This window comes from Notolabrus celidotus, chromosome 18 (assembly GCF_009762535.1).
Source record: "Notolabrus celidotus isolate fNotCel1 chromosome 18, fNotCel1.pri, whole genome shotgun sequence".
NCBI lineage: Eukaryota > Metazoa > Chordata > Actinopteri > Labriformes > Labridae > Notolabrus > Notolabrus celidotus.
The window spans coordinates 18,619,991-18,646,432 of NC_048289.1; the positions used below are offsets into that span (position 1 = coordinate 18,619,991).

The window sequence follows — 26,442 nt, forward strand, 5'->3', positions numbered from 1 at the left end:
AGAAAAACTGCTTCAAATGAGAAAATAAAAAATATATCGACATAGTGTTTCCATAGTGTTTCCCACAGAATGATCTGTACCTGTGGCAGGGAGGAGGGATATTAAAATTGGCACTATATATCGGCCCATGTCGCCGATATCCGATCTAGCTTTTTGAGCCAGATCTGGCCAATATCCAATACCAGGATTGGATCGGTGCATCCCCAGTAAACATCTTATTCATTGCAGTAATTGTAGAAATAACAACCCTCCTTTAGCTGCTTCATAAATGAGTCGAAATGAAGTTTGTCATTGTTGAAGAAATGTAATTCAAGTAGGATTGCAGGAAGGATAGGAAATTACTTTTGTAGCTTGTTGCTTTTTAAAATTATGGTACATTTTGGGGGAATTTACTTTCCTTGCTCTTTTTTTGTGTATTGTATGCCTGGTATTTTATTTATGGATTTGCATCTTGAGTAACTGTTGATATTGATTCCCCCCCAATATAGTTTGTATGCATATTTTATTTGGTTCATTTGGTTTATCAGATTCCATGATTTCAGGGTTGTTGGGGATGTGGTCTTTGTATTGTGTTCTCTGTGAACATCCTCATCTAGATATTTTGTTTATTGCTAAATGTTCAATAAAAATAAAAAAGTTCAGCACACATTGAAGTACAATTTATGTTATCTTTTTTAAAGAAAGGGTCAATTTATTTTCTTGGCTTAAAATAGTCAGTTACTGGGGCGCTGGTGGTCTAGTGGTCTAAGCGCCCCACATACAGAGGCTACAGTCCTCATTGCAGGGGTTGCCGGTTCGATTCCCGGCCGGTTGACTATTTCCTGCATGTCTTCCCACACTCTCTACTCCCCACATTTCCTGTCTCTCGTTAGCTGTCCAATCAAATATAGGCAAAAGAGGCAAAAATATAACTTAAAAAAAAAAAGATAGTCAGTTACCTTTGAGCGGCCTGAAATATAAGCAGCGTCATACTAATTTAACTTATTAGCACTAGTGTGCCAAAATCAAAAGCAGTAATGAAGTAAGCCATGTAACTATAAACTTGTGATAAATGATAATATCACGTAAAAAACAGCCACAATGTGTAAAAAAAGGTCCCTTTTATAAGTTCATATAAGTTACAGTATTTACATGTTCAGCACATACTTATTTACATTATTGCAGTTGATGCACAGTTACAATAGTCATTAGTTTACTTGATACTTAAAAAATACATATTGCTTGAGATGAACACTTAGATGACAGGGGAGCTGAAATATCATAGTTTATTATACAACTCTTTACATAATAATAGGTGAAATAAATGACATTTTATTATCATTTAAATGTGGGAACAGCACACAATACCATGTCTCTTCATATTGCACAAACAGCATCAAGCTGTTGAAATATTAGAACTTATTTTCAAACCATCACCTGGTAATCTTTACATGTTATAATCTTAATAAATCCTCTCATAATATGTATTAAATGACGTTAGTCTTGTGGTTGATTGTCATCTCTTAACACAAAGAGAAAGACACACAATTAGAATGAGTGTATGTGTTCATCCTTAATGAATAATAAATAACAGGTATCCATCCATAGTAATCCAGATTACAGATCCTCCTTTGTTTCCTTTGTTAAAAGTTGATGATAACTTGATGAAAAATGAGCATTTCCTGGATTTACTTGATTCAGATTTGTTTATGGATTCTTAAGTAGACACAAAGATTTGTACTTGTTCTCTCGGAGAAAAACTGTAAAGCTCTTTAAGTAAAATAAATTAAGCAACAAACACTTGACATTTAAATACTCTAGTGTACTAGTCTGTTATTCTCATATAAATAAATCTAAGAGATGCTTGTCATTATGGCTTCCAGAGGGGTCCAGACCCTTAGGATCATGCACTCAACAGTTTGTTGTCAAGGGAAAACAGCTGAGCAATGGTCCTTTCTTTTTTTAATGCAGAGAACACTGGTCAGTCAGCGCTGAAATCTCAATCCACACCCGAGGATTTGTGCAAACTGCTCTTCTGATTTGTCATGCTGATATCCTGCCCCTTGCGGTCACAGCATTGTGTCCTGGTTTTCCCTCAGGGTGCTTTGTCTTCATGAGCCAAGATAAACATTTCTGCAAGTCTGGCCTGAACAAGGTTAGGTCTTCTCTAAGAGGTTCTTCAGACTAGCCAGGCTCATTGCTAGTAAGGAGAGAAGATAATAGGTGCATGTGTGGCCCTCAGGGGTCCTGGGGCAGGCCTAAAGAGGGTGGGGCTGATCAGGGGACCCTGGATGAAGGCTGTAGGACCAGGCGGCAGTCGTAGTGCCAAAGGTCCGGAGGCCATGGTGCACAAGGCGGCTGGATTGAGGGGGCTGGTCAGGAACCCTGCCGGGAGGGCCTTGGATAGGTGCTTCTGAAGAGCCAGTTTAGTCTGAAACCAAAGACAAAGGTCAGACTCTGTTAAAAAAACACAGCTAAGAGTCTACAACAGGGATTGGTGGATCAGGTGTGAGAGTGCTGACATGCTCTCAGTGGCGATGCTATCATACTTATGTTTGATGGACACAATATTCACTCTGCTCCTGAGTGGGTTTACATTTTGAATTTGTTAGATGAAAGTCAGAGGCACACCTAACTCATTAAGATTCAACATCAAAGAGGCATTCATGTCTACACACAATTTCATAGCCATCCTAGCAATGGATGATGAGATCTTCCAATCTGGACTCAAGTAGGGAAACAAAAGTCTGACACTGCAATCCTTGAAAGTGTATCATTAGCCTGGCTCAACAAATATATTGAAAACTACATAATTCAGAAAACTGCAGCTTTTTTATTTACAACCTGTAATTGTTTATTTTCATTGTAAATTTAGTGTAGAGGACTTCAACAAGCTTCATGTTGAGGCCTCATGGCTCAGGGCACAGGTTTAAAAGTAGCACAGACTTATCACATAACAAATAGAGACGTTTAGTTATAAATTGTGTCAACAGCTTGGCAGTCATCAGACCTAAGAGTACGTTGACAGGTGCCAGGCAGAGCTTACTATTTGTATCCATGGAGTGTATGCATGTATTGGTTCTACTGCAAATGTTCCTTGATGACTACATGTGATATGAACAGGACTGAAAGCAATAAAATGTCTGTGTTGGACAAATTCTTACCGCTAAGATAGCGCTGGGCTGAAGTTTGTTATAGGGGGTGAACTTCACCTTGACGGGCTTCCCAGCCAAACGCTCTTTGTGTCTCCGACTGTTCATGTGCTAAAAAAAACCACAGAGCTGTGATTCAGTCTGACAGACACACGAAAAGCAACGACAAATTGGGCACTAATACGTTTAGAATTCAAAAAGTTTAGGCAGTTCAGATAATTACTTTGTTAGAACAGTGGTCAGTTTTGTACAGGAGCAGTACATTTGGATACATCCACATACCTGTTTCAGCTGTGTCTCAGAGTTGACAGATACCTGGCACATTTCACAGTGAAAAGGCTGGCTGGACACACCCACAATCGTTCTGGTCTTGCTTCCTATTTGCTGCTTAATTCGGTAGGTGGGCCTGGGGGATGATGTCATCTTGACCCTGCGTTGTGATTGGTTGCTTTTATGACCATCAAGCATCTGTTTGTGCTTGGAGCCTGATGTAAAGGAAGAAAAAAAGACGCTTAGAAATGGCAATGGATGAAAGATTTTCATGTCAATTTACCCACCAAAAATCTAACTAAATAAATACATATTTTTATAAATAAGATAAATAAGTGTTAAAGAAATGATTGAAATAATAATGATTAAAATAATAATGATTAAAATAATAATGATTAAAATAATAACTATTAAAATAATAATAAAAATAATAAAAATAATAATGCAGTCCAGGTCTAAAAATAAACTACTCCAAATTAAAAGCTGGATTAAAAAGGTAGGTCTTAATTTTACTTTTAAAAACACCCAGAGAGCTCGCCGTTTTAATGTCCAGAGGCAGAGAGTTCCACAGCTTAGGGGCATAAAAACAGAAAGCTCTCTGGCCAGTGCTTGTGTGAGACACACAAGGAACATTTAAAATCAAAACATAAGCTGGCTTATTATTATGAAGCAATAACAGTAGTATTGTAGTACTTACCACTACAGTGAGCCTCCAGCTGAGAGCTGGAGTTGACCGTCACTTTGCACATGGGACAGCGGAGTTGTCGTTTTTTGTTGCTCTTGGCTTCCTTAACCTCTTCCAACTTGGTATCCTCCTCCTCGCCTCCCGTGGAGCCCCCCTGAGGTTCAGAGTGTGGGTCTGAGCTTGTGGCTGGGCTGCAGCCTTCCATGGCTGGAGAGTCAGAGGGTATGTCATGTAACTGAGGACTAGGGGAAATTTTGGGGGATAGCGGAGGAGAGGGGAGCGAGGAGCAGTCTGTGGATGATGGCTGTAAGGGGGAGGGAGTGGATTCTGGTGGGGTCTCCGGGTCGTTCTCTGGTTGCTGCTGTTCAGGCTGGGAAGGATTCGGGCCTGTTGACAGATGAATAAACATTGAAGATGTACTAGGAGCACACTTGATTACGGTTTAATATTTATCTCTTTGTGATCACTACTCTCATAGACATTTACAAATAAAAATGATAAGATGGATGTATCTACAGAAGTGGCTTACAATGTGAAGACAGATTTCTGGCCACATAGGGGCAGCAAAGGGAGATGTAAACACAACTCTGGCCTATCATAAGGTCGCTATAGTGACCTAGTTATTTTTCGGTCAAGAAATTGAGCAGCATTAGACAAACATGGATTAATTTGGAGCTACTTTATGAGGCATGTTTTAGCTAGGTTTCAGGTCTCCAGAGAAAAAGACAGGCTGTTAAGCTATAAAATTATCTACAGGTTCACAAGCTTGTATTATTCTTTTTTCCTTCCTCCTGTCGCTCTGTCATTTGTCCTCTTTTTATGCTGTAGCTCCCTCTGTCACCATCAATCAACCACCATGGTAACCACTGAATAGAACAGGCTTATCATTGTGTGGTTAGAGGAAAATTGATAGGTGCTTGGAGAAAACGGTTGGGGGAGGATCAATAAAACAAAGGAAAGCTAGACAGAAAGGGAGATTTCGAAATTTTGAGTCTGGTAGAATGAAAAGATGACAAATGACTGGAGGAGTAAATACAGAAAAGTAGATCCTCTTGAGTAAATAATGTTACTGAAGTCCCAAAATCATCACCGTAAGAAAATGGAAAGGATCCAGGGCTGTAGCTGATAGTAAGCAGTCTTACCTCATCTCCATACTGTCTTGAATTTGGGGGATTTTATCATAGTAAATTACAGCTCACATTTATAAGAGATGGTTTAACACTGTGACCTTAAGGACAGTAAATTCAAAAAGAAAAATCTTAAATTTTGCTCTATGGTCAAATTGTAAACAGAAGAATTAGATAAGGCACAATTAATTGAGTGGTCTTAAATTTACTCTCAGATCTGATCATTACCATTTTTTTTTTCATCTTAACTTCAAAGACTTCTGAACCAAAACATCCACACCCAGTCCTGTGATGTCTGCCATGTGAAAAATATATGTAGCTGCACCTGTTTTCCCTCTTCTTTTATGTCCTGCACTATCAAAAAAAATCTTCAACTTCTTATCAAACATGTTTCTACCTCAAAGTTGAAGCTAAAACTGAATTGAATGAAAAAGAAAAATCATTAAAACAGTGAACAAGTTGGGTGTTTTAATCAAACACAAACAACTTTGATTTAGCTGGTTCTAGCTTTTGAAATACTCAATTACAAGATCAATATTTTAAATTGTTTGGATTATTTTTGAGTCTAGAAAAGAATATAAACAGATTACTCCTCATACAATGCTTGTTCTACTTATCTTTTGAAGCCAAAGCTGAAGATCTTTCAGCCTGCTTGTTTCTCTCTTCTGTTGAGCAACAACTTGAAAGCCTTGATGATCATGGCCAAGCGATTTAATCCCGTGCCTCGTGTACAGAGGCTATAGTCTTCGAGGTGCAAGACTCAATTTCGATTCCAGCCCTTTGCTGCCCGTCATTCCCCACTCTCTTGACCCAGTTTTCTGCTTTATTCACTGTCCTATCCTCTCAATAAAAAGCATAAAAGCCCACAAACAAACTTCAAAAAAGATTATGGTAATGAATGTAGAAAAAAGTTATCTTTGGGGCATTTTTGCCTTCATTTGATAGGACACCTGAAGAGTCACAGGAAATAGGGGAAGCACAGAGTCGGGGAAGACATGCAGCAAATGGCCGTGGCTCGGAGTCAATCCAGCAATGGCTGCAGTGACCACTATAGCCTCTGTACATGGGGGGCACTCTTAATCAGCTAGGCCATCAACGCCCAAAAATTGTGCTAATGTAAAGATTATTTATATTTTTGCAAAGGTTGGAAATCCCTGGTTAACTTTCCTGTTATGTTGCGGGTCAAATTGACCCCTTTTAAAGTTAAAAAATTAAAAAAAAATTGTTAAAAGTATTATTTCGCATTTCTAATGTCACAGTGGATGAAAGGCTCGTAGTATTCAGAGGTTCTTTCCATCTTAGGTAATATATGCCTTCCAAACCAGCTAAATACAGCATAAAAATATGGGCAGCATGTGGTAGAAGAGGTGTCTCTTGTTAATTTATTAACATCACTACATAAACATAAAAGAAAAAAAAAAGTAAAAGAAAATAAAAAAAATTCTGTCATGTAAAACTATTGCATTTATATTTAGGGCTTTTTAATGTACATTAAAAAAGTTTTAACATTAATTTCATAAAAAACTAGTGAGTTAACCTCATTGAACCATGATCTGTGAGGATTAAATAACACCAATGCACTAAATATTTATTTTAATGGTTAGTAATGTAGTTAATAATGATATTTAAAAAAAGTTTATTGGGATTTTTTGGGGTTCGGACACTTTTGGATTATTGAATATATCAAGTTGACCCAGGAACATTATTGCTGTTCTAGAGAAACAAACATAACAGGAAGGTTAACTCATGATACGCTACCCGATACATGGCCTACAGATAATATCACAACACGGCAATCCTGATAATGAGCAAATTTCAAGACATTAATCTGAGGCCAAATATGTGATAAACTGGAGACAAAATGCCCCTAAAAGGTCAAGTGCAGTATTAATGTACTCGCACCACAGTGAGGAGCCATGAGGTACAGATGTGGTAAATTGAGTTTGAAGGGTTGGAATAAAATGTCCATAAGAGTAACTCAAGAGTCAGTGTGTATTTCTTTTCTACTGCAATAAGTTACAGTTGAGTACTACACAAGCAGCTCTTCTATGACTTCAAACATGAATATGAGCTGCTCTTCAAGGCCTATAACTCCCCACTCTTAATCCTTGGACGTGTTTGTTTGATTTAGACATAAAAGCATGTACAGATGCAGCCTGATGCTGCTGTCCTTTTTAATAATTGGCTTCATCCTTTGACACTTCCCTGAGCAAAGCGGTAACACGTTTCATAATTGGTTTAAGAAACTGTAAGTGGGAGCTGAGTTTAGCCTCTGTAGATTTACCTCCTGTATGTAAATCAAAGACATTGAAAACCTCTACATGCGTCTTCAGCTGTTTTTTAAGTGCTTCTCATCTTGCAGAACATCTTAGATTGATGTGCATAATTATCTGTTTGGTGGAGCCAATGATGGCAGAACAGGTAATAACAGGTAATTAACCAGCTGAGAGGCAGCTAACAAGCCTTGGTGCTGATGTCACTGCAATTAAGTCTGATTTCTTAGAGCATGAAGAGATGGGTGCTGTTAAAAATAAAGAAAGATTCATACATGTTTTTTCTTTTGATTGTGGGTCTGTTTGCACCGCCCCCCTCTCTCTCTCTTTCACCACTGAAGATGGACTGTATCCGTTCTTCTGCCGGTTTCTCTGCGTCTCCAGGGCCTTCAACTTGCGAGCATGCTTGTGACCTTTGTAGTGGGCTTCCGCTTGGGTCTAACCATGACACACACACACACATACACAAATAAACACATGCAGAAATATGCCTATATGAGCAGATTAAACACAGGAGAACTTCAGTGTACAGTATAGAACCACTGACATGATTAAATTAGCAGCATGACATCATTACACTGCAATCTTCCCATCTGCTTCATCTCTCTGGCTTCACATGCTTCCATGGAGTTATCATGCTATTCAGCATCTGACCCGGAGGAAGAGACACATCACCATTTTGATCATCTTTGTCATTATCATAGTCATGCACAAATGCACATCAGAAAGACTCATGGGATTGCATGACCATCCTTTAAGCTCACTGGCTCATCTTTGCACTGATTTCTTTTGACATTAAATAGCCTGTGTCGGTTTTTCTGCAGGAGAAAAATGACCTCTGTGCCTTTCATTGTGGGAAGAAACACATCTGTGGCAGTGTGACAACAGATGCATGCGCATTTAGGATCCCAAAATGGTTCTGGATGGTTGTAGATGAAGCAAATTGTACTGTACAGAGGAAGATTAGCTTTTGGTAAGAAGTGCACCTTTAACGAAAGAGCTGAAACAAAACACATTTATCTGGTTATGCACACACATTATTCTTCAATACAACATATCACATCAACATGTTTTATGTGCAACACAAGCAACACAGCTTACTATCTTTATTCCTCATTTACTCTGGCAATATACTGTATATTCAGAGGTATTGTGTTTGATGTTTGCTATTTTTTATTACATCTTAAGGCTGGCACACATTACAGGATTCTTCAAACCTTCACACATTTAGAGACCACACACTTGATGATAACAAAAGATAGAACGCACAAGATCTCTCTCTTCTGATCTTATAGTTTGGTGTGCACTACGGAGCACACCACACACTATAAGATTCTTCAGCAGAGTCTCAGGTTCTTCACGCTCAATAATCCAAATCTTGCGTAATAAAACGTGACTTCGGTGTAAACAAACATGGCGGACCAAAAGGAAGAGGCAATGATGATCATTTTCGGACTCTTACTTTCAGAAAAAACACACAAAAAAGAAAAACGATTATGGAAAAAGTCATGGAGACGGCGGGAATGTGGGCTGTATTCATTCATGAGTATTCATGAGTTTTTGTTTGTTTTCATTTACTGTTATGTCAGTCATCTGAGTCAGCTCGCGTCTTGATTGGCTTTTGCTCGGGTACACGTGACATTACACGCTGTGCGTGCTCGGCTCTTCTCGAAGCATCCCACACACTACAGGATTTCTAGTCGCAAATATTAAACATGTTCATTATTTACGATCTCTCCTTCTGAGGCCTTCCAAGCCGCTCCGACTGGACAAAATCACTCTTAACACACCCCACACCACAGGAAAATCACACCACTCTGATGTTTGCAAACATCAGACAATCGGGCCTTTGCTGACTTTGATCGTAAGGGGGAGAACGGGACAAAAATCAGCCCGATTATCCTGTAGTGTGTACCCCCCTTTAGCTATCTAATTGGACGAATGAGCAAAGTCCCATGGACAGGCTGAAATTTCAACTTACTGTATATCATCAACAACAGCTCAGTGTCAATGAGTGATTGTGCAACAGTTATGCACAACATCAGGACTGAAAAGGCAAAATGGAACTGGAAAACAAGAAAGCGGTTGCAAAGGAATTTATATTTTTCTGTCAACAAATCCCATGTCTTGTGACAGATACCACCAGGTTATCAATCTTACCAACTTGTATTTTGTATGGAAACAAAGTCTTAAAAATATACTTCATCCTTTGTTGTCATAAAATGGACAATTAAAATAAAAAATAAAGAAAATTCATCAGAAAATATCAAATAATTCAGTAAATAGCCCCTAGAAATTGTCCTTATTAAGTTTCTGCCAAGTGAGAATGCCCAGCTAATTTAGCTCCAGAGAGAAATGAAATATAAACAAAAAAAACCAAAAAACCATAAATCAAATTGTTTGCAACACTCTGTGAAAACTAAGGAATTGGGTTGATGAAGTCAAGTTGGATGGACTGAGTCAGATGGTTGGAGATTTGTTAACAACAAGAAAAATATACAGTATAACCAGCCTCTTTTATTTAATAGCACACCTTTTTTGCAACACTGGTTTCTTTCTGTAGAAAGACCACCATGTCCATAAATCAATTGGGCATCTGAGTTTGGAATAGTGAAACAATACTTCAAGTATCTGTCTCCACATGAGGCTCTTAGATAATTTGTCAAAGATCAAATTATCAGCTCTATTTTATAGACACACACGGTACTACAGCACAGCCTCATTGTGAACATTTGATCTTTCAGACACTGAGTGCACTGAGTGTAGGGCTGCGAGTCCTATCTCAACACTTCGTATGAAGCTTAGGTTGCTACACAAACAGAAAGGGTACCAAAGTGGGTCAAAGTGTGTGTGTGTGGGGGAATCCGAGGCTGAGCAAAGGGTGACTGTGCCCTTTGGCTACGTTGAATGTCAGCGCGCACATACCATTCAGTGTGACTTTCAACTGAGTCAGAGGGATGAATTTGCTCGCATCTGCATAGTAACAGTGCAGTATGAGTTCACCGTGCTTCACCATAGTGACTTAAAGGAGAATAACACAAATAATAAGTGTCCCAGGGCGGATAAACAAAGATCCAGAGTAAAAGACATCTGAAGGAGTGTGTCATGACCTTCAGCTTTAAGCATTCTGTCATCACTGATGCTCAAAATCGTCATACACAGAGGGCATCGACCATCCTCCACAGAAGGGCGGCAAAATCAGAATATCATATGATCCTTTAGCCTTGAATCTTCCATGCTTTTTCAGTGACTTTAGCAGCCATAAAGTAATAGTTTTCAAGTCTTTTCCTTTTTATGCACCCTGGTAATAAATATATCAATCTACTTTTCACAGCCATATATCTTTGTTTTCATACTGAACGAACAGCTCCAACCTCACATTTCTAAGTGTCTTTTTTGAGTTGTTGGTCTTACCTTTTGAAGAAAAGAATGGCACTGAAAACCACTAACATAAATGCAATATTCTTTATAAATACCAAATTTAATGCATTTTCAGAAAGACATTTGAAACATCTATTTATGTGATTTGCTAAGGAGATTAATAGCCCTAATGAAAAAATCTGGATTCAGATGTTTTTGCAAGACATTTTGTATGTATTTTTATTACACAGTCTCCGGGCCAGAACCAGCAGACTGAGGGGCAGTTTTATCCACCAGGCAGTCAGGATGCTGAACTCTCTCCCTGTTCTGCCCCCTCTTCCCATAGTGGCCCCTTCACAGACTTAACCCGATCACTGATCCCCCCCCCAAATCAACGCTGAGGTCTCTCATCCTCAGGACTGAAACGCACACACTCACTTTGATTTTAAATTGCACTATAGCAAAGTTGTTGCACTATTTTAAACTGTATTTTATTATTTTTATTAGCATACTCTTTTTAATTTTAGCTTATCTTTTTCTAGCTATTTCCTATGTTTATCTGTTGTTGTCGTTGCTAGGGTCTGAGAGAAACGTAATATCAAATCCTCTGTATGTCTGGTGCATACTGCAGTTTTTGACAATAAAGAAGACTTTGAACTTTGAACTTTGAATGATGCTGTCAACATGTGTCTTTCTGCTCTAAAGTTGAACTTATTCAATACATGCCTATAGGGATCAACTCACATTTGGAGCCAGCTTCTAGTGGCCAGTCGATGAACTGCAGTTTTAGGCACCTCTGCTGTTGGGCTTTTCCTGCCTCGGAAGTTTTAGCCTTGTCCAAATTTAAATATATCTAGAGCTTTGAACTGTCAAGAAATTTTGGAGAGACATTCAATGTTCTCAGGAAACTAAATCAATTTGGTGATCATTTACTATAATACAGGATATCGTCAACATGGCAATGGAAATAGTGGTCCATAAGGGACAGTGTTGTTTGAACAACTTTGTCTGTAATGTTGGGCTTCATACAGAAAATTAGTTTCACTTAAAAGATATGTTTAAAATATCTACTCATATTCACTCTGAAAGCCTGCTAATAAACTAAGTCATGCAATGTTTTGGCTCTGGATGTTATTCATGTATTTATTCAGACAGAATGACTTTAAAATTGATATGACTGTTTACAAAGCCGGCGCATATAAAATATGAAAAGACTTGATATATTCCAAACTATTCCTTCAGTCAATCTTTTTTTATCAAATGCAAACTCCAGCTACTCAGTAGCAGCGTCACAGTTGGGACCTGGTACCTGCCTGCAAACCTGGCATCCAACTCCTGCGTCAACCTGCACTCTCAGCCTGGCTGCGGTAACACAGAGGAGAGGAGGAGAAAGCCTATTAGCAACAGCAACCTCACTGTGTGTCCAAAAGTGCAGAGCAAAGAGAGAGAGAGAGAGAGAAAGAAAGGAGGGATAGAGTATTGAAGAGAAAGATGAGGAAGTGTGGTAAGTGTATTGGCCTTCACCTGTCTTCTGCTTCCTTCAAGTTTCATTACTCACACAAAGAGGAGTCATTGTCATTCAGCCAGGTTCCTCCTAACAATTTAAATGCAAATATGTATAAACCAACTCCATAGTGGAAGCCAATTGTGAGTGAAAAGGGTGGTGTGATAAGGAGTATAAGCAAAAGAGCCAGCTGGCTGGTTTCCTTTAAAGAACACACCATCATGATTGTTTTTAAGCTAAAACAAATACTTTGACAATTGATTTTAAAGTAATACGCATTGGAACTTTTCAGCACATGACACAATAAGTCATGTGTGTTTTTTAATATTGAATGTTGTTAAGAAAAGAATGTGTTCAGCATAAATAAGGATGGTTTTAAACAGCATCACAATGTTTATTCCACAGCTCCTTAATAATAATGATTCAAGTGATTCAACTAATGGATACACTCAGCGACAAAGGTTTTCCTTCACCTTCCTGCAGCCTTCTGTTGAGCTTTTTTTTAAATCTCCAGTTCACAAGATGAAAACTCAAGGAAAGAAAGTCCAACTACTTGTGTTATTGATATCAGAAAGAAGAGCTGAAAGGTGAGAAACTTACGGTGGAGTTAAAGCGCAGGTGACAGATGTTACAGGAGATGATGGGTTTCTTCTTGGGTGGAGCCATGCCAAAGGTGTGGTTGATCACTGCCTTCTGCACTGGGTCCATCTAAAACATGAAAAAAACATTATGATAAGAGGGGAGACATTGGAATGACAAGAGATTATATTGTCTTTTAATCGTTTTTGTATTTTACTGTTATTTATTTATTACATTAACGTATTGCTGTCCTCCACAGACCCTCTAGTCCCATGTACAGACCCTGTGCTTGACTTGTGACTTGTAGCATGTATATATGATGGATGTTTTTGTAGATGTTAAAGGTTGTAGGGTTGTTGTATGGTAAGCTATAAATTAATTGCCCTTCTTGGGATCAATAAAGTTGTCTGAATCTGAATCTGAAATGGAAACACTTGGTTGCAGAAAAAAGAACAAAATGGTAATTACAATGAGAGCAGTTTATCTGAGGTGACAAAAACACCTTGAGAAAATCCTTGCTTCCTTGCTTCTAAAGGTTTAAGGTGTATTTGGCTTTTGTATTTGGCTGTTCATGAATAAATGAAGAGAAAGTATTTTGCTTACTCAAACCCTGATTTAATGAAATAGTGCACATTTTGATGGGTTTTTAAAACACGTGGGGAATAGAGAGTTGGGGATGACATGCAGCAAAGGGCTGGGAGTCAAACTAGCGACCGCTCTGGTAAAGACTTGAGCCTGTGTTTACAGAGCACTTAAAACGCCACACAATTTTTGACTTTTAACTTAGATTTCTTTTTTTTTTTTAATAAGTTTTTATTATTTTATCATTTTCAGAACACAACAACAAAACTCATGGCTCATTTTTAGTACAAAGTAGATTTTCAGACAAAGACATGCACTGTCACCCAAAGGGGAAAAAAACCCACATTAATTAAAATAATAATAACAGGCCTTTGACTCAAAAAGACATGACACATGACAAAAATTAAGATTAGCAAAGACAAAAGAAACAAACAGACAAAAAGCAGAGAGAATAACAAAAACAAAAAACCAACAACATAACTTAGATTTCCTTTCTTGCCGAAAGGTTAACTGCAACATTCAGTCATCATCTGCATAAAAGGTTATGCAGAACTAGTAAATTAGTCTTCTAAAGTGCAAAAGAATTAAAGCTGAGTTTATTTTTCAGAACAGAGGACAAAGACAATACCCGTCACTTTTAAAATAACCCGTCTCCATCCCTTTTTCTGTTCACATTTGAACCCCACAGTGCCGCTGTGTTAGCTGACTCTTATTTTTAGCACTAAGTGTCAGACAGGATTCCCTCACAGCCTCCCACATGCCTCATTCATTTAACACATTCCTCTGACTTGTCTCATTAAGGGTTAAAGCTAAATGTAGACCATGGCAGTCTGCTGCTTCATTGTTTAGAGTCAGACCAAACATTGTGTGATAAAGAGAGATGTGTTATAGTAAGGATGTCTCTATTTTATTTTTCAGCAAACTGTTGCATAAAGGCTGGGATGTAATCTTGATAGAGATTCAATTTTTCTGTGAAACTTGGATAAAAGTTGTAGATGTTGATCATGCTTGACTATTGAACATGTCTACATTAAAACCTATAGGCTTAAATTCTAAGAAAATGAAAATGCCTCTTTTAGCTTAGAAAAAGTAAAAATTATAGCATGAATATTATATTGATTTATAGTACAGTATATATTTAAATACATGTCATGCAATGGCATAGGACACCTCAACAATTACATAAATGGAAACCAATACCAACAGACAAATGCTGGAGGTGAGATGAGACTGGTGCCTCCCTCTTTCATATACTGTGGACATGTCTTGTACTCAAAGACTGGTGGGAAAATATTCAAAAAGTTCTTTACAAAGTGCTGAAAAAGAAATATAAAGTTTCTGCTATACTGACTATTCTAGGCTCAACTTCTGAACTCAAAGACTCTGACCTGTCTCCCTTGGAAAAAAGATGGATCATCCTGGCTTTAACAACAGCCAAACGGATATTACTGAGACACTGGAGAAAGAAACACCCACCCCCTTATGAAGAATGGGCAACAACTATGGCCCAACTTGCTGCTTATGAAAGAGTTACATATTGTTTGCTGGACAAACTTAACCAATACATGCTCATATAGGTCCCTTACACAGCTTGGCTGTCTATTTCGAGGTCAATCTAATAACTAGATTTACAAATACTTTAAGGATGGTTGGATATTCAGTCTTTGGGTTTGTTTTTTGTTTACGTGTCATTTTCTTGTAAGTTTGATTAATGGCGTCTTTGTTTGTTTACCCTCTGTCTTTGTCAGACATACTATGTCTATGCTACACCTAACAGTGTATTAACATGTAAGACAGAGTTTTTTATTTCTTGTCTGAAAATCAATAAAAAAATACATGTCATGCAACACTTTCTTGTTGATTATAAACAGTTTGTGTGTTAAGGTGCATTTCCACCAAAAGTTCCGGGGTCTTTTAGCCCCCAGAACTACTTTCCCCTGAACTAAAAGGTTCCTGTGCCCCGATCGTTGTTTGCGTTTTGACCGCGGGCTGAAGTCCCGGGTAGATTGTGGAAATCAGACCAGTGACGTATGGAGAAAAAAATGTATATTAAATAATATTTTGAAATCTTTATAAAAAACGAAACTAGTATGCATTCCCAGGAACTCCCTCTGTGTTTCAACAACTGCGTGAACTCCACATACACTGTAATGTTCAACTGAAAGCGCCAGGACCTTTGAAAAGTACTACCCCCCAAGCAGGTGTTTTCAGGGGGGAGATTATCTACTCCTGAACTAAATTTAGACCCTGGTTCCTCCGGTCAAAACGCATGTAGCTCAGGAGTAAAGTTCCTAGTTCCGGGGTAACATTCCTGCGGTGGTAAAATGCCATTGTTCTCTATTAGTTTTACAGTGCACATAATGTTTTTTTAAAGAACAGCAAAATATCACAATTTAATGAAACAATGTTATCAGATTTTACAAAGAGCACACAATTTGACAAAAAATAAATAGTGTTTATCTCTGTTAAAAATTAGAAATACAATTGTTTTCTACTTCCATGTACAATCGCATTGTTCTGTTCCATTTTGGTTCTTGTTACTTTTTCAGAATACACGTCATGTTTTAACAAACCTCAAGTGCCTTTTAAGCTTCGATCAGCTTCTTCAATAATTCTTTCATACGCTCACAAAAAGTATTACACAAATCTTTTGATCAACTCCATCAACCAAGTGCTATAACTTTACTGACAAGGTAGTCTGTGTGAATTCTTTTTTTTTTTTTTTACTTTATTTGCTTGAAGTCATAACACAAATCTTAAAATACGTGTTGAGTAAAAAAGAAAAAAAGGTAGCTGTTATTTAAATCCAAAGCAAAAGTTTATTTTGAGTGCATTAAAACCTCAAGACCTACAAACTTGTTTGAACTTGTTGAATTTTTTTGGATGATATATACAGTATATATATATTTCTACTATTATAACAAGCTCTGAGGTTTTTAAAGATCTTTATTTTTCACTTTAAATTCCATCACAAATCAGTCACAATTCTGTTCAAGAAGTCGTTTCAGGTAGATTTTTTTTCTCAAAGTAGTAGGCGGGTTTTATTTTATTATTTTATTTTTAAAATCACTACATGCCTTCATAGTTAGACATAATGCCTTGGATGAAGTGAGACTTAGGTTGAACATCAAGCTAAGGGTTAAGCTAACCTTTTAAGGGTACTTGCACTTTTTCAGAAGAGGTAAAAAAAAAAGGAATCCTTGAATCTTTTTGATATCCAACCCAATACCACTGCACGTATAGAGAAAAGTTTTATAGCATCTTACCGTGTTGAAGTTAGGGAAAAGGCTGAGTGGTGAGGAGCTGTTGACCCTGAGCGGCAGAAAATGCTCCAGGTGGGCATGAGTCTGCGGCTGAAGAGGTCGACCCGGCAAAGACAGGGAGCCCAGGAGCGGGTGGACCTGGCTCTGGGAGAGGGCGCCTACAGCAGGAACAATCAAAATGGAGAAAGCACATCAGAATCTTCCTCGACTCTTCCTTCATCCTTTAAAGATTCTCTATTTGTAACACCCCTTTTTTTAATTTGAGAGAAAAAAAGCCACACACCCTTAGACACAAACAAGGATGAAGACCAAGTTTAGCATCAATAGCCGTTTCCCACGGTAACTGATGCACTCAGTAAAGCTTCAATCACTTCAATTATAGCAGGGGATAAATGATGAGAGGCTTTGTGTGGCCTTTCCCAGCTTAACAAGTCCATAGCTTATCTTGACAAATGTCTCTGGCCTTTAAATGAAGCACTGGAGTTTAATTGTTTGGTTTTGTTCCTCCTCCTATCCTGAATATGTGACAATCAAAAGAATTTTAGAGTAGTCAAAGGTCAACGTTTTTTTAAATGTTATTTTACTATTGCATTTTGCCCAAATCTCTTCCACGTGACCCCGTTTCATTACGCCAAAGTTTGGTTGGCCTTAATTCCTTCAGACTGCTCATGCTTTGAAGAGCAGCACGGCACACTGACCTTTTGTCTAGACCCACAGTAAACATTAGTGTACTAACATTAAAAGGCACAGTGTCTTACATAAGCTTTGTGATTCCACACTTTTTTAATGCTTCTATGCTCACAGATCTGAGGTTTGATCGGTGAAAAGGTCAAGTGAAAATAACAGAATACATGATGTGAATGCAAACAGATAAGTCAACTTTGAGAATCAGCAGAGCTAAATTGATTCCACAGGGAAATTATAGCATTGCAGTTAGTCATTTTACAAGACACTAGTAAGAACTGCTTTACAAGAAGATTAGACCTGATCCCGTATTGATCATCTTTGGGGTGTCGGAGGGGCTCAGGAATCTCCAAGTCTCTAAACAATGTATTTTATCTTATGGGCTGCTTACTTCTAAGAAACTGATCCTCCTATTTTGGAAGATTATTATGGTTAACAGAGATGACAGAAACACTTCATTTAGAGATAGTTAGAGTCATTCTTAAATACAGACTTGAGAAATTTGAAAATATTTGGCACCCACTGATCTCCTTTTTGCAGAACTGAAATGATCAACTTTTTGTACATTGTCAGGTAGCACTCCTTGGGAGGGTTGAGGGAGGGATAGTTATTGTTCTACTGTTAACTCTCTGATGAAGACAGTTTTGCCTGATAGGGAATGAATAATCTGAATCAGTGATAATGTTTGTGAGATCAGGCCTTTGAATTGTACTGTTATATGAAAATTGAATGTCGATGTAGATGCTTTGTGGAGATCTTGTTTTCCTTAATAAACATATTGAAACACAGAACTGCTTTACACTATTAATATAGGCTCAAAAACTGTTTTAAAAAATAATGGAAATTTCAACAGGTGACAATAAATAATCAGTGATTAATCATGATTAACTATTGAAAATCAGCGATGAATCATGATTAACTATTGAAAATCAGTGATTAATCATGATTAACTATTGAAAATCAGCAATTAATAGTGATTAACTACAGACAATCAGCAATTAACTATTGAAAATCAACGTTTAATCGTAATTAACTATTGAAAATCAGTGATTAATCACAACAGACTATTGAAAATAAGCAATTAATCATGATGGCTATTGAGAATCAGTGATTAATCATGATTAACTATTGAAAATCAGCGATGAATCACAATTAACTATTGAAAACCAGCGATTAATTGTGATTAACTATAGATAATCAGCAATTAACTATTGAAAATCAGTGATTAATCACAACTGATTATTCAAAATCAGCGATTAATCATGATTAACTATGGAAAATCAGCAATTGATTACATTTTTAAAGTTGTATTGTTCCTAATCCCTAATAAGGATGATGACATTTTGATTCATTTTTAAAAATTGAATCTGCTGTTCTACAATTTCTCTCATCCATCATTGATATATTTCACTTATGGACGAAAATGTCAATAAGTACAGATTCTGGGTGAACCCGGACAGTTGATTTCTAAGTCACAAACAATAAGGAGACTTCAAAACTTGCTTGTTGCACTGGTACATTTTGAGAATTAGTCAAATATACTACATATTAATATTTTAGTAAACATATATTTTGAGGTCAAAAATGAAAAACAAGGCATGCAAAGCAGGTTCATTGCAAAAACTCACCTTATTCTTATAAATTACATCAACTGAATTTCTAGTGTATTAAAAAAATCTGAGCTCCATCAAGTATGTATTCAAAATTTGTGGTTATTAATTGTGAAGAGGAGGTTTGGCCTCAGTGTGAAGGACAACGTCAAGAGAAGTTTGTCAGGATAGCTGAAAGAGGCATTGGCGAGTGGGAGGAACTTTCCACAGTGAATGAAATTGACCGATGGAGCCAAATTTATAAATACACCAGATGACAACTGGAGGATGAGGAGAGATGATTCAATACGCCTAGAATTAGATAAGACATGCTAAGAACAAATTTTAACCAAAACATAAATAGTCATTAAGTGTTTTGCTCATGAGAGACAACAGTGAGTCTTACCACTGCAGACCTATGATGTCATTTACCTTTAAAAAAAAAAACACAGACGAGAAAGCTACTTCACCCAGTTTTATGCCTCTTTCACCTCTGCATTTCAGGTTTTATCTCATGGGATGAGGCAGGGTTTGAAAGTCCTTGAGCATTAGCATGTTTTTACTAATCCGGTCGCGTATTCAGAATGCTTCTTAAAGCCTCGGCTGAGGGAGAAGAAGGGGACGGGAAAAGAAAAACAACCTTTTCACATTCAAATATGCTCAAAATGATTTACTGCTCAGTATTTTTCAGCGGGAATATTTAATTCAGCCACATCATTTTTGAGAGGTTTGTGAGATTATATATTAAGGTAACCAGGTGTTTACTACAATAAGAGCAGCAGAAATGGAAGCAAAACACAAATAAATGTTAACTTTGATCACCCCCTGCAGCTACAAACGCCTCATGATTCTTTTAAACAGGCAGACTAAAGATAAATGCCCTCCTGACCTTATCAAAATGTGATAATCAAATCCATCAAACCAAAACCTTGTATTCAAGTTAGGGATATTTAACATGACTACTTCATGCTAAAAGCTCTATAAGATGCTTTTGGCTAAATGCTAACCTGCTTACTGTATAAAATATGCTTACTGCAATTCCACAAAATAACCATACCATGCCATTGCTAAGCTTGCAGCATTTTAAATCTTCACCTCACACAAAAACCCAAAATGTGACAGAATGAAGGCATCAATAGAAGCAAATTATGACTTCTTTAAGTACTACTAGCTTAAACACTGCTTTGTTCATCCTCAAAATGACATTGCTAACAAGCTAATAGCTTTGAGGTTTACCATGTGCATCATTTAAGGGCCTGTGTCAATTAACACCATTTTTTTTGGGCTGGCAATACCCATGACGTGAGTGTTTCTCAAAGTTAGGAAATTTTTCTCAAGGTGCTTCAACTTTCCTCTGCATTGACCGTTACATCTGTTTGAATCGCATCAGAGCTACACCTGAAATGTTCCCTTGAAAAAGAAGAGTCAGGTTATTTTATCCTCTGTAACTGCTGTTGAGAGTTGATAAGTCCCACCCCTTTTTGATTAGGATTGTCCAGTTAGGGAGAAGTGACATCAACGAGCACTGCCGCACTCGTTGATGTCACTTCTCCCTATATATATATATATAAATATAAAAGAAATGTTCATCAGAGACGACAGCTTGGCCATAATTCTCCTGTCAGCCACCACCTCTACAGGGTCCAGGACTGAGCTGGCCTTCTTCACCAGTTAGTTCAGTCTTGCTCTCCTGTATCCTGTCCGCCCACAGCAGGTGAAATCCTTCCAATGTGGCGTGTCCGTTGTTAGCTCTGTTAGCATGATGCTACTCTGGTGCTGGGTTAGCTCGTCCACCTTGTCGTAGATAGATCTTAAATTCCTCATAACGGTGAGTGGAAAGACAGGTCAATGTCGTCTTTTTTAGCTTGCCCCTCAGTACCAGCACGTCATTCTTGCCTCCTTCTCCTCAGCAGGGAACATCGGGCCTAGCAATGACTAGATCCAGTGGAGGTTAACAGTTTGACTTGAAAAGAAACCTATCAGATCCTGTGCCGTGACGGAACAGAGACGGACCGGAGACGGATCTTGTGGCATTTGGCCTTAAGAGTTAGCTCAAAAACTGCTGTCCCTGAAGATGCTAAGCAGCTAATGATTTTTCAAAGAAAATGGGCACTGCTAGCACCAAAAAAAAGAGCGGTAATAGACACAAGCCCTTTTCTTAGTCTGCTAACAATACAAATTAGAGTTTTGATAGGAAAGCAAAAACATTTGGAAGAACTGGAAAAATCAAAAAGGTCAACAAATGATTGTAAGAACTCAGTAAAGGAACAACCAAAGTTATAAAAAGTTACCCTGAGGCTGGGATGACAGCACCAAACTTTAGAACAATTCATCCAACAGCTCAGCCTGAATGGACTCACTGACCGTCGTTTCAACTGCTATGAAACCACAGAAAAATCTGAGATCTGTCATATTGTACATGTTCTGGTCTGGTAATTGAACAGATGAACAACTAAACCACTTAAGTCCCTCAACTGTTCAACAGACTGACCAACCAAATAACACCAAGCACTTCAGTGTGACATTAACCTCACTTTGGCACTGCCTCACAATCTCTGCCCAGAGAGACAACAAACTCAACAAAACTGGAGAGCACACACAGCACACTCAAAAATGCAATTTTGATCTAATTTCAAGCTGTGAAAAATACATTGGCAGTTATTATTCTTGAGATAAAAATAGAGGCAGAATCACCACAGACATGGCTACCAAAGGAGGAGAAACAACAAGCAGGATGGAAAGAGGAAAGCCCAGTAAATCTACCAGAATCTTCTAAAAATAGGAGAGGGTCTAATGCTAAAAATAAGACCTAATCAACTATATAATGTAAATCTCTCTCTTTTGAACATCATATTCTTTGTTGCAGTATCTCATTTTAACTCTGTTTAATCAGCTTATTAAGTGATTTACAGTCACTTAAGCAAACCATGTGCTATTTAGACAAGAATGTGGAATGAGAGCCGGGATTAAAGCTGATTATTATCTTTATTTTACCCTGCATGTGTAATGTCTGCCCCACAGTTCTTCTTCTGGAGAACACACAAACATAAAGACACACGGACGAAACATGTGATTTGATTCTGTCTGTGACAAATTCTGGTTTTGTTTGATTGCACCACAGTGAAAGTCCACGACCACTAAAGCCAACAAAGTAAAGTGAATGGCCTTGCACTGAATCAAAGGTAAATGACAGAGAAGTGAGAAAAGAAGTGGAAGATGGACACAGACAGACAACCATAGACTGATGTAAGACTGTTTTCCTTCCTCCACTAGGCCGATGTGCTTAATCTGCCTGTCAGTCTGACTTTTCAGGGCATTGATTCTCGCTCCTACACAAATCTAAAATTGATCTCATTAATCTCGTACGCATGTATTCACAAAACACAGCAGGGCGAGACATTTAATTAACTGCATTTTGGGCTCAGCAAACGAGAAAGTGCCACCAAGTGTGAGAATTTTTTCAACATAGCGCGATGAGGAACGCGTCTGAAAAGAACTTCATTCTTAAGTTAGCCGTCTCGTCTGCATCCAAAAGTGTCACAAAGCTTCAAGAAAGACTAATGCCGTGGTTAAATTTGTTTCATCCAATCAGGCTGGGAATGTGCTAACTAGCAGGCCTTGATTACTTTTTATAAATAGTCTTTCATCCCTTCAGAACTTCATGAGCCCAGAGTCAATTACTGAACCCGTAGCCAAATATAAAGTGGAGAGGGATTTAGATAACTATTTAAAAATGACCTCTCAAACAAAAGCAGCAAAAGTACCACTTGATGTACTCATAGCTAATCCAACCCTGATTATAAGCCCAACCCTGAGTCTTCCTGAAAGGCAGATACAAAAAAATAAATAAAAAAAAGATAAACTTTCTGTAACTTTTGCATAAAAGAAGCTGGAAGCCTAGGCCAAGCAGCAACCTCTGGTCTTGATAAATGGAGAGGATGCTAAACACTGTAGTTCCTCAAGTGTCCACATGAGGCTGTCTGCAGAAGCACCGGAAGCCACATACACACCCATTCAAAAAGGCCCATGTTTACATAAAAAATAAATGTATTTACAGCCTGGTACGAAAACTGATTTTGGTATGAATAACTCATCTGGACCTCATCGTAGGGGTGTTAAATAATTTATAACTCATTACTTTTGAATATATTAAAATTACTCAATCAGGGTCTTGGCTGACTTGACTGACAGGCGGGTACACTGCAGCTGTTAGTAAGGAGGCTAAAAGCCTGTTTTAACTCCACTGCTTGTTTTTATTTATTTTATCATGTTGTTTTTATTTATTGTGTTTTAATCTGTCTGTAAAGTGACCTTGAGTGCTTAGAAAGGCACTTCTCAATAAAATGTATTATTATTATTATTATTATTACATATCTGCCTTGTGTCAGGTTGTCTGAAAGTTAGGTTGAGTCAGCATTTCCAATATGGAAATGGGCTTCAAAACTCTGCTTCAAAAACCACAGGGTTACGTCACAGAGACTACGTCCTTGTATTATACAGTCTATGGACTTGACTAGGCATGCCTTCAGATGAAGTAGTTTTTTTGCAAAACAACAAGTTCTTAGCTTGTACAATTTGTGTAGCTTGAAGTATTTCAAAAGCTTTCTAAATATCTCAACTGTAACCCAAGAGCTGTGTCCCATTTCAAGGGTAGAACTCTTTGAAGGATCCAGTCTTGAAGGATCCAGACTTTATAGCCTGGGTACCTAGCATAGAATAGAATGCCTTTATTGTCATTGCAACAACTACAACGAAATTAAAAGGTGCAGTCCTCATGAGGTGCCATTTAAAAGAGACAAAAACAACAACAATCAAGGTATAAAAAGTAATAAATACAGGAATAGAAAAACACTGTCCTACACACACAACATACAAATCAAATCACGGAGTCTTATTATTGCACAGTTTGTTATTATTGCACTTGACTATGTTGCACCAGTCACTATTCAAAAAGCCCATACTCAAGTAGTGTTGAGAGCAGTAATGGCTCTTGAATAAAAACTGTTTTTTTTAGTCTGTTTGTTTTTAATTTTAATATCCTAAAACGTCTGCACCTCAGGCTGAACTGATATGACACTGTCTGATCTACCAAATCTCATGTTTGCGTAACCAGCTGTTCCCGTCTTTACATTTGCACATATCGCAGCCTCAGAAATGGGTGGGTAGCTATCTGGCTGTCTAGCTTACACAGTGAGGGTTATGTAACTTAACCAACATCCCCTTTATTATAAAGATAATTTTAAGTTTCAAGGCATCCGTTTGATTTAACATTTTATCATTCAATAATCCATTGAGCTGAAACCAAATACCAATACTCAACACTGTAGGGCCTGATACCGAGGCGCTTGGGAATCCATCACCTCATTTTAATTAGCTCACAAAGAATTTCAAGAATCTGACTTGCCAAGGATCCTTCAAATGCACCTTTAGAAGGATGACGCCCCTGAATTGGGGCATGGCTATAGTGTATATTCTGATAAACTGGAGTGAATATTAAAGGTTTAAGTGTAGAGCTAGGCTACATGCTGCATGCCGAAGGCTAATAAAAGTTCCTCTTCATAATTTGAGGAGCTCATTTATTTTTGTATCATTATTATTTTCATGTGTATGTATCTGCATGTATGCATGTATATGTATGGATATATATTTGTATTTTTATACTTTTGTCTTTTACTTTTTCCAATTATTTATTTTTTGATATTAACTTATTTATCGTGTTATAGTTTCACTATTTTTTATTTTCCTGCTTAAGTATTTATCAATCTTTTATTTTAAAATATTATCACATTATTATTGGTTTGTTTTTTCATTCATTTACTTATTGTGTTTCTTACACAAAAACATCACTTATTTGAATTAGTTACATTGATCTTTTGTTTGTAATGTGTAAAAATGTAAATAAAGAAATATTTGAAAAAAAAAATAAATAAATAACAAGAGTTTGAAGAGCCAGGTAAAATACATGTAAATAAACTAAGACAGAATATTTTTCTTACAACAATGTATTTTTTTTTTCATTTTTCCAAGAGTTACAAGTTTATCAAGTATGACATGTTTGCTTTGCTACATAAGATCAACTAATTAGCAAAAAAGGTCAATGAGGTCAATCAAAAGCAGACACAAGATATCTCAAGCCTGTACAGTTTTCTCTTTGTACAGTCAGTTTTAGATGGGAGTTTTTTTTATGTCACATTTGACTTTTCAAATCTTTCTTGCGGCTGTGAGCTGAGCCATTTCCTGCTAGATAATCTGTATTCATTTTATTGCTTAAAGCTTGAAGATAGTTTCCTCATAGAGGCTGGAAGTCTGGGTCACAGCGGCTAACCTCCCTGTATTGAGAAAGGATAGAAGATTATCAGCTGCAGAAAATGTGTCCCCCTGAAAAAACTGGGGGGAAAAGCTTAATCTCTTTTATTTCGAGGATTAGTCTCTGGGTGATTCAACATCACAGCAATCGTAGAGGGAAAGAAATGGCATCTTTTCATGATGGGGGGAGGAAAAAAAGTGGTGGGATGGGAGGACTTCTTAGCGACAAATTAAAGCAAGAGCATCAGAGGGAAAGCTGTGTTGGTTTCCTTTCATGGTGAATGTAGTTCTCAGATTCATTTGTTTCAGCTTTATGTCTTCAGTTTGAACCAACATGGTGGATCTTCTTGTTTCTGACAACAAACATCCTCATGAACTTCATGTGTTTTGTATAATTGCCTTCAGGCAATATAAACTGATGAAAGGTTGTTTCACTGAATTTAAGATTAAAACAAATGTCTAAATAACCATCAAAATTGATTTACTTAATTCTGCAACTCTAGAAGATGATGAAACTATGGGAGTGCATTCAGAGAGACAGAGAACAGAGACAATGTGGTGTGCCAATGGCCTGAGGCAAGAAAAAAAGACTAGAGAGAAAACAGGAGAAAAATACAGATTGTATTAAATTTACATTATGAGATCTTTGATTCTGCATTTGTTCTTGGTTACCTGGCCCAGCTCCAAGAGTAAAGCTTCTAGTCTCTGTTTCCCCAAAGTTTGGATCAATTTAAGATTATTTTTGTCATTCTTATTTCCTTTGTTCCTTATTTTTAAGGAAAACTAACTTTATTGTAAAAATAAACCGCTTAAATGTTTCCATCTAATGAACAGCTACAACAGTCCAGACTCATGCCGAGTTAAAACTAAATTCACACCAGGTCATTTGTTACCTGTGTTCTGTGGGAACCACAAAATCTGGGATGTGTTGAAAAAGTATGCAGTGTTGACATCAGGGCATGTACACATCATCATTCTTAATCTGGGCCCCTCAGCAAGGGGTTATGTATAGTGAGCTGGTTGCTATGGCGGATCGGAACCCCAACAGGGTGAGCAGGACACCAAACACAACCCTGAAGGATTTTGTGT

General features: G+C 37.6%; 1 protein-coding gene across 1 annotated transcript in view; it reads right to left on the bottom strand.

Moving 5' to 3' along the window:
* Nucleotides 1-1,083: 1,083 nt before the first annotated feature.
* LOC117829563 (zinc finger protein 385B-like) overlaps nt 1,084-26,442 on the bottom strand; it is a 102,973-nt gene continuing 77,614 nt past the window's right edge. Inside the window, exons 3-9 of the mRNA XM_034707120.1 lie at nt 16,778-16,932; nt 12,951-13,058; nt 7,762-7,924; nt 4,099-4,473; nt 3,414-3,616; nt 3,144-3,242; nt 1,084-2,410 (exon numbers count right to left, since the gene is read on the bottom strand). Of these exons, the coding sequence (XP_034563011.1) occupies nt 2,180-2,410; nt 3,144-3,242; nt 3,414-3,616; nt 4,099-4,473; nt 7,762-7,924; nt 12,951-13,058; nt 16,778-16,932 (1,334 nt within the window). The 3' untranslated portion in view covers nt 1,084-2,179. The remainder of the gene's footprint in view (nt 2,411-3,143; nt 3,243-3,413; nt 3,617-4,098; nt 4,474-7,761; nt 7,925-12,950; nt 13,059-16,777; nt 16,933-26,442) is intronic.